The sequence below is a fragment of the Elaeis guineensis genome, chromosome 13, assembly GCF_000442705.2.
Source record: "Elaeis guineensis isolate ETL-2024a chromosome 13, EG11, whole genome shotgun sequence".
Taxonomy (NCBI): Eukaryota; Viridiplantae; Streptophyta; class Magnoliopsida; order Arecales; family Arecaceae; genus Elaeis; species Elaeis guineensis.
This window is the reverse complement of record NC_026005.2, coordinates 71,607,480-71,623,871: the sequence shown is the minus strand read 5'-3', so window position 1 is coordinate 71,623,871 and position 16,392 is coordinate 71,607,480. Positions and strand designations below refer to the sequence as shown.

Genomic DNA, 16,392 nt, shown 5'->3' with positions numbered 1-16,392 from the left:
TCACATCTGTTTTCAGTCATCATAAGAGAAACCAACACTTCTTTGGTGAAAAAAAAAAGAAAATAAAAGGCATAGATAGCCTAAAAATTGGTGATCAAATTGTTGTTTTAGATCATCTTTGCCTGCTAAAGAATCATCTTAGAACTTCTCATTCTTCTACAGCAAAATGAAAGAAAAAACTTTGACACCCTCTAACAAATCATTTTTTTCATGAAGAAAAAACTTTCACTCCATCTACCAAATCAGTATTAATGAACATAAGCGGAATCAACCCTCACATAACCTTCAGGGGGGAATGGATCTAAGATAAAAAATAAAAACTCTCACTCCACTAGTAATTAGTGATTCTTTGCTTCTAGATCCACTGGCACAGGGATAACACACTATATCTGTCTATCAAACAAAAGAATAAACAAGAAGGAAAGGAAAGACATGAAGGTCATTCCAAGGCACAGATGGCGCTTACCATTATAGATCTATGCAGGTAAGTTTCACCATGAGGCATGACTAAAGGGGAAAAAAGCACCAGAACCACTAAATGAGGCAAGTTGAATTGGAAAAACTGATGGACTTTGAGGCGTGGACATGACTAAAACCAACAATCTTAGTGCATCTAGCAAATCGCATTCCCAGAAAAAAAAATATAGAAACAGAAAATAGAAATGGGGAAATCAACCACTTTCTTAAACATTTTTATAAGGCTGTATGGTTGAACATTAAAAAGAAAAAAAGGAACAAAAGAATATATAGAAAAGTCTGAAGCTTACCAGAACCACCACTTATGGCCAGAAGAAGCACAAGGAGAAGTAAAGCGGCCATTGTAGAGCCTGAACAGAAAGAACGAGGAAGAAGGAAAAAAAGGCCAGAAAACCAGCCAAGGAAAAAAAATGAGAGAGATGGAGCGTTGTACCACTAAGGTTTGATGTGTATGTGAGTCGAGAGAGAGAGAGAGAGAGAGAGATGTCGATCTCGAATTGGAGTGGGGGTCTCAACCCAATGGACAATAATTTTAAAGTGGTGATGGAGGTCTGCATGGGTGGGCCGAATCCAGTTTGGTTCTTTTGTTTTAATAATTTTTAAGACCCCATCGGTGTGTCCTTGGAAGGTGAGCTTTCTCTGCCCCCGTTGCTGTGGCCTTTGCAAGCGGTCCTAAACCCAAGTATGGGGTCTACACAAGAGGGAAAGAATTAACTCACTGGTACAGTTGGTGGGATGGGCCCCGGTGGATTCTGTCCCCTTTCCTTGATGATGTGCTGTCACCTGACCCAAACAGTGCTCAGCTGGTCCTCCACCATTGGTTGCAAGGCATCAATATTTGGATTTTGGTGCTGGCCTCATATGCCATACAGACCTTTTATGTGCATAAATATTTCAAAGTGTCCACCGTTCTCTTTCCTAGATTCTTGTTAGTTTTTTGATGGACTAATGCTAGGATAGGATTATTCCTCCTAAAATGCTGTCACTTTTTGGTTATCTGGTTATAATGGCTATCATCTCAATGGATGTCTGTGGCATGTATGTGGCATTGATCTGATATATATTTGTTCCTTGGCCTTCAATAATCCTTGTTTTTACCAGACCCCAATCTCTTGCAGCATCCATGGTGTTTCCAGAAGTGAGTTGTCCAAGTTTTTTTTATCACTAATACACTGGATCAAATTAATAGTGTTTAAGGATTTGGAGGATTGGAATTCACCATCAGTGTAAACTAAAAGTTGATATTTTCCAAGATTGGAATGTAAATATGAAAGTCTAGTGATTGCCTTGGCTGCAGTTCATGACATTCTAGTTTTTGGAGAGCTAGCATTGCATCATATCCTTGTACGGAGAAACTTCTTGAAGGGGCCTAGCCTTAAAACATGACATTCCATATTACTAGGGGGATCCCCCCTGCTCCGAGAACAACATGTTGTTCCAATATTTCTCAGCTTTTGAATCATTCTCATTTATCAAAGACCGTAAACACTCTAAATATACTTGCATGATTGTTTCTCTAAATATGTTTTGTAAAACACCTCCTATCGCGCGCGCGCGCGTGTATATATATATATATATAGGTGGTGATCATGTTGAAAGAGTGTGTTAAATTCCCAATAGTGATAACTTATATCTCCAATGAGACCAAAATTAGGCTTAGATTGAAGGTCACCAAGGATCTTGATGTGGAAGCCTTTTCAAGAAAAATAAGAATGGATCAGAATCTTGTATGGTGGTGCTACATTATCAAGATATATTTTTTAATCAAAAAATCAAAATCTATCATTGTCGGTGCCCCATTTCTTCCAAGAATCAGTTACGCACAATGTGGGTAATTTTTATTCATCAGAATTATTACTCATAACAGATCTAATGTTTTTATAGAAATTTTTATGCTTTATTCTTCTTGAAATAATGCAATCAAAAAGCATATAGTGTAATTAAGGTTGTCACTGGGGTGATGAACATGATTCCGTGATTATGTTTTCTTTTATGGGAATTGATCAATGATTTATTGGATGCAAATGAGTAAGTTACCGTATACTGAAAACAAAGAAGAAAGATACGTACCCAAAAAAAAAAGCCTAGGAAGAAAGATATTATTTGCTCGTACGGATGGATTTGAGCAACAGCATGCTCATGTAGCCGTTGGAGTAGCAAATATTACGTACAGTATTGTTTAAAAGCAGAAATTTAAAAGACCATGTAGGGAGCCGTTGCCTAGGAAAATAGAGACGTTGGAGTAAAAGAACAGAAAGCGTACTCACAAAGCACGAGAAATAATAGATGGCCCGGCAAACTCTGCTACGGAATCGCATGCCAAAGTTTAAATTGTGCATAGATGTTTCTATAATTTGAATAATGAAATAGACGTCGCAGTGGCTGTTATTTTGATTTTGCCATCCTCTCGCTATATTATTTTCAGATGGGCTTACCCATATGTAATGCACATGAATTTTTTGAAGTAAATATTACATACCTAGCAGATAAAATATTGGAATGACAACTAGGTATCCAAGATAAATAATTTTCTCTTTTAGGGAGAGAGACGAGCCAAAATTCATAAGCAAAAGATGGAAGGTTGCTAGTTGAGGGATATATAGATACATGGTGATAGAGGATGATACCACATAAGGAAAAAAAAAAGAAGATGAGAATATTTTATATATATATTTATATATATATATATATATATATATATATATATATATATATATATATATATATATATATATATATATATATATATATATATATATATATATAATATATATATATATATATATATATATATATATGGAGTAAGCATCATATGTGAGAAATATAAAAATTCTCTTTTAAGCAAAACGGTGGCAAATCACTTTATATTTCATTGGTAAATGAAAGGGAAACATAGAAGGGCTAAAGACTTTGTTAGGCTTTGCAGCTGGGTTTCATATGGGTGTAGTTCTAAATGTTTATATTTTTCAAAGTAAATAACAAATATAAAGAAAAGAAGAAAGAGGTGTGCAACATGAGATTTTTGGTGATTGTTTATGTATTATATCATCATCATGATCATTTTGATAAATGCAATGTTAATTAAACACTTTAATTGTTCACTACTACTTATAGATTTTTTAGAACGATGATTTAATTGAATAACATTTTATTCCTGAAAAAAATCAGATTAATTTGTTAAATATGCAGTGAACATTCTTTAGTTTTACTGTAACAGAAAAAAATAATTTTAGTCAGTATTGAAACGTTATGAAGATAGTTTGAATCCAATCAAAGATGAGATGCGCTCTAACAAAAGTAAAAATAAGATGTGTTGTAACCGTTATCATCAATTATGCTTTCGATCAGAATTTGTGCCCTGCAATTTTCTTAAATCCCATGGTAGATTATTGATTCCGCACAATTTATAGGGGTGGAAAAAAAAAGTGAATCAATAGATTTCTTGAAATTTTTATGCCACGGTAAAGGACCTGCATACACTGTGCATCAAATAGTTTTTTTTTTTTAATGACTAAGACATGTCAAAAATCCACTAGGAGGAGAAATTTTGCCAACCAGCAATTTAGAATCATGCTCTCTGTGGTGCTGTTGGACCAATAACGTTTCTTACTAACACCTCAACAATATATTTGAAAAGTTTAGGAAGAAATGAGAATGATATTCCAAAAGGAAGTTACGTCCGGGCCAAGTCTGATATGGATTCTCTTTAAGCTGACAAGGACTGAGGGCAAACTAGTAGGATCCAAATTTAAATGCTGAATGCCATAACCAATTTAATCTCGTTGTCAGGCATAATTTGACGTCTTGACAACCTTTGTAAACCATATAGAATGCTTTTAAGAAGTAAAGTAAAAGAAACCACAAAGCATGAATTTAAGAAAAATTAATTAAAAAAAAAAAAATATATGGTGGTAACGTGCCACCACTACAGCAATTCCAATTCATCTATGACCCATGGTTGTACTTGCTAAACTGGAAAAGGAATTGCAAATCAGCATGAACTGATTGCTTTATAGTTGGTTGTTTTTATAGATTTCCTAATAGGGGAGGAAAGTAAGCTCTAATGCTTATGTTTTACGAAAAGGACTAGCTCAGGAGAAAGCAAAGATCTTCATGTAATTGACAATCTAGGATAAATTAGATATGAAAGAAGTTTTCATGAGAGGGTGCTAGATGGTAGAATTGGCAAAGCGATTACGTACGAGTGAATCTAGACTCAATCTGATCCTCATCTTGATGGCAATTAGATTTTCTCCCATCCTCGAGCAAAAGAAAAACTAAGAATGTTGGTGATTGATTACAGTTCAAAAATTGTTGCCCTTGCAGTGCTCAAGAGGAAATCAATTAACCATCTATTGCAGTCTCTTTATCATTAAACCTAGCCGAGTTGGTTATAAAATTCAAATTTGATATTTCTAGATGACATTTACAATATATTTTTTTCCCTATGCTACTCTTATCACAAGATTCCTCTCATTTCTCCAATACAACACCTAGAACTGCTTTTTGAATCGGACTATGGAATAACACAATGCTTCATCAACTGTACACTCTTCTTTTCTAAAAAAACTCTAATAGTACATGTGATGCTTAGAAAGTGGTTTTTTTTTTTTTTTGATAGAACAGAAAAATCATACTATTCTACCATGAATATATTCTACAAAATTGAAAAATACATATCATAAAATGGAGAAAAAATCAATATAAAATCAGTCTATATAGTATCACCAAAGTGCTTAGTCACGTAGGAAGCCACATAATGGACAACATTATTTGCCTTTCGATAGATATGAACGGTTTAGAATGCAATGCAATTCGTAGCTTTCTTCAAGACATCTACCACAAAAGGAGCTTATCCACCGGCCAGGAAAACCATCTTCATTCTTTATGATAGGGCCCATCCAATAGCAAAGTGGAATCTTCATTATGACTAGGAAAAGTTTGGTAAGGGACAGGGTCTTTGAGCTTGATTGGCTGCAGACTAGAATCAGGACCGATGAGGTCCATCAGGTACGAGTCAGGTTGGGTTGATGTTGGATTGAAGTACATGTACTTCGACAAAATTATCATCCAGAATTCAAATCAATTTGTTTACAAAACGAGTAGCATGATTCATCACTGTAACCAATTTAGTAAGCAAATTGATAGCAAGATAATAGGATTAATTTGTTTATCGGACTTGAAAGCTTGCTCACGCCGAAGAAGTTCTCAATACTAAAATTAAATCCAAATTGGACTTTTTGTTGATTAAGGATTTAATAGCACTGGTATGCCCAATGAAAAATCTCTTTTGATAATATTACATGTCTGTTTTGGCATTTTTAAATGTTTTTTGGAATAGAAAAATGATTATTATAATGGCCATTTTTTGGAGATATAATCGAGTCTAACCACGAATAAAGGTCTAGTAGCGCCGCATTATTTGATTTTTGTCAATATTTGTATGCTAATGCATTATTTTATCGCAATCAGAATTCTATAATAGTTGTTTTTCCCATAATATTATGGCCCTTATAGGGAAACATTGACTAAATAATTGTGATTATATTAACCTAACTTTGTATATGTACAGTACGAGAGAGCCTTTATAACTATTGTATTTATTGCTAATACTATTAGCTCACCTATTTCCTAACCTTCAAAGGTTTGTCCATGAAGAAAGTAGAAGGTTCAAATCCTAAGTAATGGAAAAAATAGATAAACATATAATCTATGTGGACATAATCTTGAATGATCGGACATAATCTTGTATGCATAAAATATTCTATGTTTTGCTGAAAATTGATATGTCAATGATAATTTCCATAGAGATCAAAGTCTTTAAATCCATGTGCTCAATTAAATTGCTAATATTTTTGAGATATCTTTTCGATGGTGAGATAAGACTTTCCAGTGAAATTTATATGAATAGAAATGCAATTTGCTCTGCAAGTTCTTATAGACCAAAAGAACCTGCATAGCCTTCGGATGCACCATGGATCGCATCCTATGGCCCTAAAACACTGTGTCTATGTCGCATGTCGCATGACCGAGTTAAGGCAGGTATAGGTGCATGCAAGTTATTGGATGCCAAGCAAGAACTGGATAGGCAATCTATTTTCCATTATGAGATCAAGGAAATTAAACACTAGAAGACAACAAAGTTTAAGACAACATGTTGACTAATAAAAACAAGGGAACATGCTTGTGACTATGTGTCTGGCTTAATTCTCCATCCACATGTGCATGGAAGGAATGAGCAGCCACTCTAACATTATCGATTAGGTTTTCTTTCTCTTTTTCCAACACTGTTGCTAGTTATCTAATTAGCAAAAGAATAAAAGAGTGGGTCCCCCCTTAAGCTTAGCATAGCTGTCAATGACAAGAATAAAAATCAAAATTTATATATTAAATTACATCTTGGTACTCCCATCATTACATGTGAATCTAAAAGGTGGCATTTCCACCAAACTTCTCGAAATAAAAAAAAACAAAATTCTAATGATATATTATACATGTACCAAGAGGAAAAAAAGTAGCATCTATAGAATGTTCACATTCTCATTTCATTCTTAGGTGCCATCTAAACAATCTCCTGTTTTTTGGCACAAGCCTCTTGTAACTGGTCATGCCCTCACTTGCTGCACTTCATTTGCTTGCGTTCTAGCTTGTTCAGGCCGCGCTAAAGTTATGCCAAAGGCCTCGAGTGGTAGATAAAAAGCCCCCAAGCCTAACATGTGTGGAGGCAGAATTAGGAAGCCAAGTTTTAAATATTTATTCTGACTTGACCCCTAAAGCTCTTCTAAGGATTTTCTAACCAGTGTTTTTTTAGTTTTGAAAATCTGCAAAACAGTTTTTAATTTTGTAGAATTGCTAATTAGGACCAAGAATAACTATTTCTGCTAAATGTTTTATGACAAGTAACGATCATCTACTAAGTCCTTTAAAAATTAACCAAGGTAAATTCAAACAACAAGGCCTGAATGAACACCGAACCGAGCATGTTATTTCCCAATACGTTCAATGGCTGATCTAGCAAGGCATCAAAATTGAAGTTAAGAATGTGATCCAAGCTAATGTGGCACATTGATTCTACCATAGTCATCCAAAGGAGGTCTATCACATGAACTTTACTTATAAGGTAGTATCCTATATTGGAGAAGATATCCCAGTTGCCACATCTTAAAAATGGTGCATAGCGAGCCACTAATAATTTAGATTTCCATTCATGTAAATTTGAAATGGGCACACTTTACAAACTACAATCAAAACTTATATATAAAGTCTGAGGACGGACAATATAATTATATCAGGATGATGCATGCAAAAAAGACCATCAAAACATATATATGATTCTTTGCTCTAAGACATTTTTATTTTGATACCATGTACTCTTGGCAGTTATAACCTAACTTTTCTAATTTTATCTCAGAAAAACCTAACTTCAGTTGATCATCAGTGGACTATCATATTTTTTCCATATCATTGTGAGAGTAGTCCATCATTTATTTTGAAGTCTAACACTCTCTAATTTAAGCATATAATTTCTTTTGAATCTTTGGGCGCTCCCTAGTTTTGGATGACCAGACCCCATATCTTCTTCCTTTCTCTCCCCTTTTCTCTTCTCCTCCTCAACTTCCCGCCTCCTCTCTCCTATCTTTATCCTCTATCTTGTCCATCGCATGGCCCATGAGATAATGGCAAGATACAATCATACCTACTATATAAAGTTTGAGAATCTGCAATATAATTATTGTATCCAAATGATGCATAGGTAGAAGACTATTGAAACATATGATTCTTAATTTGTTTTAAGACACTTTTAGTTTAATTTGGGTGTAATCTAGCATTTTCTGATTTAACCATAGAGCATCACTTGATTAATCATAGGTAGACTACACTACAAGCTAAGCTGACATATTTATTCCCCATTATTGAATGGGTAAATCCAATATTGATAACTCAAGCATACAATTTCCTTTGAACCTGGCATAGCACATGACCTACAAGTGCACATTGACTGGATTCCAGTCTAGAGTTCATCTCACCTCCATCCACAATCATGATAAGAGGCCATGAAGAGAAGTCCATTTAGCCAAACTTGAGAGAGAATTTCTAGAGGATATAAGCTCAAGATCTCATTTGGACGGCCAAACCCCTTTCCCGCCAGGGTTAAGCGGTTCCATGAAAATATGCTTATAGGATAGTACGTTTGTGTTGTCAGGCCATACAGATCTGGCAAAGCGTATCCATGATGATGTTGAAAAGATACACTAAACATGAGGAGCCCAATTAACCATCGTAGGTGGTTAGCCAAACTGATGTGTAGGTTGTTGATAGGGATACAAATGGATCAGATCAGATTAGGGGGATCAGATCAGATTGGATTATAAGTAAGTTAACCTGACTCGATTGCTTGATTGAGTTCTAATGTTGGATCTAGATCCAACCCAATAGAAGATTGGATCAGGTCAAATTGGATCCACAATCAAAATATTCGATCCAACGGATCATTTAGATTCTCGAGTTCATGTATAATCCAGTCGTTATTCAAAATATTTCGATCGAGATCGGATCTGAATTGGATCCGAATGGATAATCAACAATATTATTTTCAAAATAAATTAAGATATAAAAATAATTTTAAATCTATCTCTATGTTAAAAATACTGATCGCAGAAGTCATAAGTCGCAACTTAAGGGCTCAAATGGGTTCAAGTCTTAATAATATACTACGTTCGAATCGGATCGGATTGGGTTAGATCAGAGAGTAGAAAATCTAAAATTGGTCTAGAAATCAAAGGATCGGATCGGATTGAGTCAAAATTCAGTAAGCTTAGATCCAACCTGAAAAATAAAATGAGTTCAACTTTAAAACCTAATTAGGCCCAATGGATCTTTTAAAGTGGATCATATTAGGCCAGTTCATAGGTTAATCTGATCTATTTGCAGCCTTAGGGATGCATTGAGCTGACCATTGTTTTGTCAACCTAATATGCATGTATGCATTTTTTGAGAATTAAAGTGCAGGATGGTTAGTCATGATTACTAAATTATAGACCGGTAATTGTAATGTAAACTAAAGGAAAAAGTTGGTCAATAATTGATCGCAGCATCAAGTTAGTGGCATCATAACAAGGGCGTATATGTAATGAAGGCAGGGTTGGAATAGTTGCAAGCGTGTCAGCATTTTTATTCTGAGACACCGGTACATTAACATCCTTTTATTTAGATTCGCCTTATTTTAAATTAGTCAGTAATGACCCCAATGCTTTCTCTTGTGCCTCACACTGACTAGCAAGATAGTTTACAAACAACATTTTTGCTACCAGACTATAAATGGTTTTAGGATGACATTATACGTCGCAAAATGAGTGCAGTGGTCTAGTAATAGATGCATTTAACAGCCTTTTAAGAGCAAGTATCTCTTGAATTGGATCAAGCATGCATCTTAGAGCTAAGAATAATCAATACATACGAGGAATTGGAGAAAACTCTCTATTGGGGCAATTGAATCTACTCTTCCTGGTTCATAGTCGGTGAACCCGACTCTCAGTTGGTGAAACAAATAGAACCTCTGATCATCAATCGGTTACACCGATATATAATTGGAGATTCTCGATCAATTTCTTTCCGAAATCGAGTTGACCAAAATAGTTGGTATGTCAAAATAATCAATCGATGATTAGCCGAAGTACCATAATACCGACATACAATCGGTACGATAAGGTACCGATATACAGTCGGTAGATCAGAAATCGCCAGCATAGAAAGTGCATAGGGGCCACATACTATGATCATCAGAGGACTTTAACTGCCCATCTCATGATCTATAATGCCGAAATAAGCAGAACCCACGTGTCTAACCATTACAAATGGTTATCAGTTGATTATCTATAAAAAAAAGATAAATGAACAATTTTGGTCAGACACTTCTGGGCTAATACTCTGCTACTTTGAATACTCTATCTACTGTTCATCACTCTCCACTGACTTAAGCATCAGAGGATCTCCGTCGGATACAATTTGGATCTGTGGACTTCTTTTGCAGGTTGCTCTTCGCTGGAGTTAGGCGCAATAGGAGATTGATCGCAACAGATTGGCTTGCCAGATAGGAAAAGGGAGCTAGTGAAACAAAAAATTATGGCAAAAACAAGAGCTCAAAATAACTCCATCGGCTCCCCCAGACAATCTTTCCGTCGAGAAGACCTCCCTCCTCTACCTTCAATGGCAGAATCCAGTTCTTCACATCCTGTTATCACTACGGACGTCCAAATCGCTGCTTTAATGCAGCAAATAAAAGTACTAATAGAGGCAGTGCATAGTCTCCAACAGCAACAGACACAGTAACAGCAGCAACCAGCGGTAGAGGAGCTAGTGGCATATACAGTGTCATCCGGGCACAGTCGTCGTGTTCCGTGAAGATATGTTTCTTCATCTCCAGAATGACAACCCTCTTGACATTTTGATCGAATTAAGCTACCACCTTTCTGACACTCTCACCATGCTACCCACTACTCACGGTGATCTCTTTCTTTTTTTCACGCACATAGTATCAAGAAGGAGAAGAGGTCGCATTCACCTTCGACTTCTCGATCCTCAAATTCTTCAGGAGACTCTACTCCTGGGTTCTCTCAACAATGGCGACTCAATGACTATGAGCGCAAGTTCAAAGAGATCGACCGCTAACTTATCCAACTCCAAGTGGATGGCCGAAGGTCCTCCAATGACCTTGACTTCCACATTACTCAGCTTCTCTTTCAGCTTATTTTGAATGAGCTGATCCCATCTCGATTCAAGATACCACAGATGGAGCTATATGATGGCTTCACCGATCCAATTGATCATCTGGAGAGTTACAAGGCTCTTATGATAATCCAGGAGGCAACCGATGTCCTCTTATGTATTGACTTTCTGGCTACCATTCGGAAGGCTGTCGAGCCTGGTATTCTGGGCTCCAACTGGAGAGTATAAATTTTTTTAAGCAGCTTGAACATTCGTTCGTAGCCCACTTCAGCACTAGTCGAAAGGTGCCATAAACATCTGACAGTCTCTTCTCTATCAAACAAAGTGAAAGAGAGACACTGAGAGACTTTGTGGCGCATTTGAATATCGCCACACTTGAGGTCAGGGAGCTCAGTGAAGATATGGCCATTTTGGCCATGAAAAGAGATTTGAGAGGATCCAGATTCACTTACTCCCTGAATAAAACTCTCCCTTGGACTTATGCTGAACTTCTGAAGTACACATACAAATACATTCACACAGATGAAGGTGCTACTGACCGACGTCAAATAGAAGAAAAATATCAAAAAAAAAAAAAAGAAAAAAAGTGGAGCTCCGACCGAACCAACTCGGCCAACAACCAACAAGGGAGCTTCACCTCACCGATGAAGTCTAAGGTCAAATAATTACAGTAGCAGGTACGACTCTTACACTCTTCTCTCTGCTCTCCGTGTGCAGATCCTAATGAAGATTGAGGAAGAGAAGTACCTTCATCACCCCCCACCAATGAAAGTACCACCAAGGAGTCGCGACAAGAAAAAGTACTGTCAGTTCCATCATGATCATGGTCACGATATCGAACAGTACATTTAACTCAGAGATGAGATAGAAGTCCTGATTCGACGAGGCTATCTCGAAAAATTTCAATGAGCCCATCCGACTCAACCTTCTACTGACCGACAACCTTAAACACAATCTGTGGTAGTAATTGACAATCGACCAATGACGGAAGTTATCAATATGATTTCTGGACGATCGAAAGACTGGGGGGCAACTTTCGAAGAAGAATAAAAAAATGATGACTTGATAATAATGTAATCTCTTTTTTAGAAGATGATGTTCGGAGAATACAGACTCTCCATGATGATGCTGTCGTCGTCTCGACGATGATAGTAAATTATGATATAAAAAAAAATCTTGATAGATAATGAAAGTTCAAATGATATTTTGATTTACTCAATTTTCTCTCGAATGTGACTGCCAACTGATCGACTCAGAAGAGTCTTGACACAATTAGTTAGTTTCACTAGAGATGAAATCAATGTAGAAGGAGAAATTACTCTTCCACTAACTACTGAAACAGATCCACGATAAAGTACTGTCCTCTTGACATTTACGATGGTCTAAGTTCTTTCGATTTACAATGCTATACTTAGATGATCCAGACTCAATGCGTTGAAAGTGGTAGTGTTGATATATCATTTACTAGTCTGATTTTTGATAAGAAGTAGAGTTGGAGAAATGCATGGAGATCAATAATTAGTCCAACGTTGCTTTATGGTTTCTATTGAGAACAGTAAGCTTGAAGATCCTCTGTTGGTTGACAAGCTAGACCAAAGAGAAAATGAAGAAAAGGATGAGCTAACTGAGCAACTGGTTTCGATCCCACTAAGAGAAGACGACCCTATAAGAATAGTTCAAATTGGGTCGCAATTATCTGATCTGAAGCAAAAACAGCTGATGGGCTTACTAAGAACAAATGCTGATATATTTGCTTGATCGGAAACTGACATGTCAGAGATTCCTTCCGAAGTAATAACTCATCGATTAAACATCGACTCCAAAGTTAAACCTATGAGACAGAAGAAAAGATTTTTTACCCCTGAAAGACAGAAGGTCATCGATGAAGAAGTTGATAAGCTCCTCGTAGCTGACTTCATAAGAGAAACCAACTATCTAGATTGATTCGTCAATATAGTAATAGTAAAAAAAATCAATAAAAAATGATGGATCTGTATTGACTATACTAATCTAAATGAAGCTTGTCCAAAGAATAGCTTTTTCTTATCAAAGATCGATCAACTAGTCGATGCGACTTTGGAACATCGACTTTTGAATTTCATGAATGTCTTCACAGGCTTTAATTAGATTCAGATGGTACCCAAAAATGAGGAGCATACTGCCTTCACAACTGATAAAGACATCTACTGCTATAAAGTAATACCATTCGGTTTAAAGAATATCGGAGCGACTTATCAATGGTTAGTCAACAAAGTATTCAAGATACAAATCGTACGTAACATGAAAGTCTACGTCGACGACATACTGATAAAAAGTATCAAAACTTCTAATCATATTCGAAATTTAGAAGAAGCCTTCGATGTACTTCGACGATATAGGATGAAGCTAAATCCGACCAAGTGTGCATTCTAAGTGACTATCAAAAATTTTTTTGAATTTTTGTATCACAATGAAGAATCGAAGCTAATCTGAAGAAGATAAAAGCCATCATCGACATGAAGCATCTCAGCTTCAAGAAAAAGATACAACAACTCAATGGAAGGATAGCTGTATTTTTCGAAGTCGGCAGAAAGATGTCGTCCTTCTTCAAGACCTTACGATAAATGAAAGACTTTTCATGATCAGATGAGTGCTAACAATCCTTTGAAAATTTAAAAAAATACTTGACATCTCCCCACTACTCACAAAACTAAACATAGGAGAAATATTGTATCTTTATCTAGCAACTTTCATAGAGGTGGTCAGCTCGGTACTTGTCTAGAAAGATAAAATCGAATTTAACGATCAATTTATTATGCCAGCAAAGTACTCCACAATATCGAAATATGATATTCAAGAGCAAAAAAGATGATCTATGCTCTAATCGTATTAGCACAATGACTTTGACCGTACTTCTAAGCACATTCGATAGTCATCTTGACATATCAATCCTTAAAGGCAATTTTATACCGATCAGATACTTTTGATCGGATGATGAAGTGGGTAATTAAACTCAGCAAGTTTGATATTCAATATCGTTCACAACCATCAATGAAGGCATAAATTTTAACCGACTTTGTTGCCGAGTGTACTGTGTCTGATGATAAATCTGAGGACAAACTTGACGATAAATTGAAACAAATCAAAGGTTCCGAGGTCGAATTAGCATCGGTATGGGTGTTACATATTGATGGAGTATCCAATACTCAAGGAAGTGGAGCCGACCTCATCCTTACCAATTTTGAAGTGATCGTAACTAAATATGTTTTTTGATTAAATTTCAAAATATCAAATAATCAAATCGAGTAAGAAGCCCTTTTAGCTCGCTTGAAATTGCTAAAAAGCTCGACATAGACAATTTGAAGGTTTTGACCAATTCACAGCTGATTATCAGACAAATTAAGGATGAATTTGAAGTTCGAGACCTGATTATGATGAAGTACCTTTAGAAAATGAAAGATCTTACATCAACCTTCAGATATTTCAAGATCTCTCACATTTCGAGAATGAAAAATGCTTGAATTGATGTACTTTCTAAACTTGCAACTACTTCATCCAACTTACTTGATCGAACGTTCATCGAATATCTCGAATAGTCGATTATCAACAAGATTGATGAAGTGCTACAAATAAATGATAAATTAAGTTGGATAGATCTAATCATCAAATACTTAACTGATTGAACTTTATCTGAAAATCCTTCAAAGGCCAAATGACTAAGATGGATGGCCTTACAATATGTTTTGATGAATGGACAACTTTACAAGAGATCATTTTTTCTTCCACTACTGAAATGTTTGAGACCTACAGATGCTAACTATGCTCTTTGAGAAGTTTGTGAAGGAATTTATGAAAATTATTTAGGGGACAAATCATTGGCTTATAAAGTTCTACGATAAAGATATTATTGGCGCACCATGAAAAAAGATGCAGCTGACCTCGTCCGGAGGTGTGAACCATGTCAGAAATATACCAATATACAAAATCAACTGGCTAGCTAGTTGACATCAATCGTTGCACTATGACCATTTGTACAATAGAGAATCGGCATACTTGGTCCATTCCCTCCGATGTCTGATCAAAAAAAATTTTTAATGATCGTCATAGATTACTTCACTAAATGGATAGAAGCTGAACTCCAGACGTAGATCATTAAAAATAAAATGGAAGACTTCATCTAGAAGTCAATCATATGCAGATTCAGTTTGCCACATATCATCATCATCGATAATGATTGATAATTTGATAATCAAAATTTTAAAAAATTTTATGCAACATTTCATATTACGCACAAATTCACTTCAGTCGGCCACCCACAATCTAATGGTGAGGTAGAAGTAACAAATTGAATGATTCTACATGATCTCAAAATCAGATTGAATGAAGCTAAAGGCCTTTGGGTGAAAGTATTATATCTAATTTTATGGGCATATCGGACAACTCCTCATATACCAATAGGAGAATCGCCATTCAACTTGACCTATAGGATGGAAGCGATGATTTCACTGAAGATTGGATTGCCATCAATGAGAGTCGAACAGTATGCTGAGCTAAGTAACTCCGAATGTCGAAGAGCCGATTTGGACTTACTCTCTAAGGTTTGACAACAAGCTCAAATTTGGATGGTAGCATACCGATAGAGAGTAGCCTGATACTATAATGCAAAGGTCAAATCAAAGATTTTCTATCCAAGAGAATTGGTCTTGAGGAAATTAGAAGTTTCAAAATTTTTGGATCAAGAAAAATTATCTCCAAACTGAGAATGACCATACAAAGTGACCGAAACACTCCATTCGAATGCATACCGACTAGAGACTCTCAATAGAATGACTATTTCTTAGACTTGAAATATCGATAACCTGAAAATGTATTATCAGTAAAATTATTCGCATATGCAACATGCTTAATAGAATGATTAGATTTTGACTTTTTTTTTATATTCGACTATCTACAAAAATGATATCAGATCGATGAATAATTGGCTAATATATATAGTGACTTTATCTTAATCGGATGACTATGAACGTCGATTCAAGCAGTGGCTACTTATGCTGACTTGAATACGGCTAAACAGAATAGTATGCCGATTCAACTACAATTGAACAGAATAACAAACCGACTCGACTTCGGTCAGTCGAAGGATATTCGCTAAATTTCATCTATTAAATATTTAAAAAAATCTATGCCTCAAATTTAGTCGATTGACACTCG

General features: G+C 35.8%; 1 protein-coding gene across 1 annotated transcript in view; it reads right to left on the bottom strand.

The window, feature by feature from the left end:
- Window positions 1–966, bottom strand: part of LOC105036399 (PLASMODESMATA CALLOSE-BINDING PROTEIN 1) — a 27,299-nt gene extending 26,333 nt beyond the window's left edge. The window contains exon 1 of the mRNA XM_010912168.4: window positions 768–966. Coding sequence (XP_010910470.1) covers window positions 768–819 — 52 coding nt within the window. The 5' untranslated portion in view covers window positions 820–966. The remainder of the gene's footprint in view (window positions 1–767) is intronic.
- Window positions 967–16,392: the final 15,426 nt, after the last annotated feature.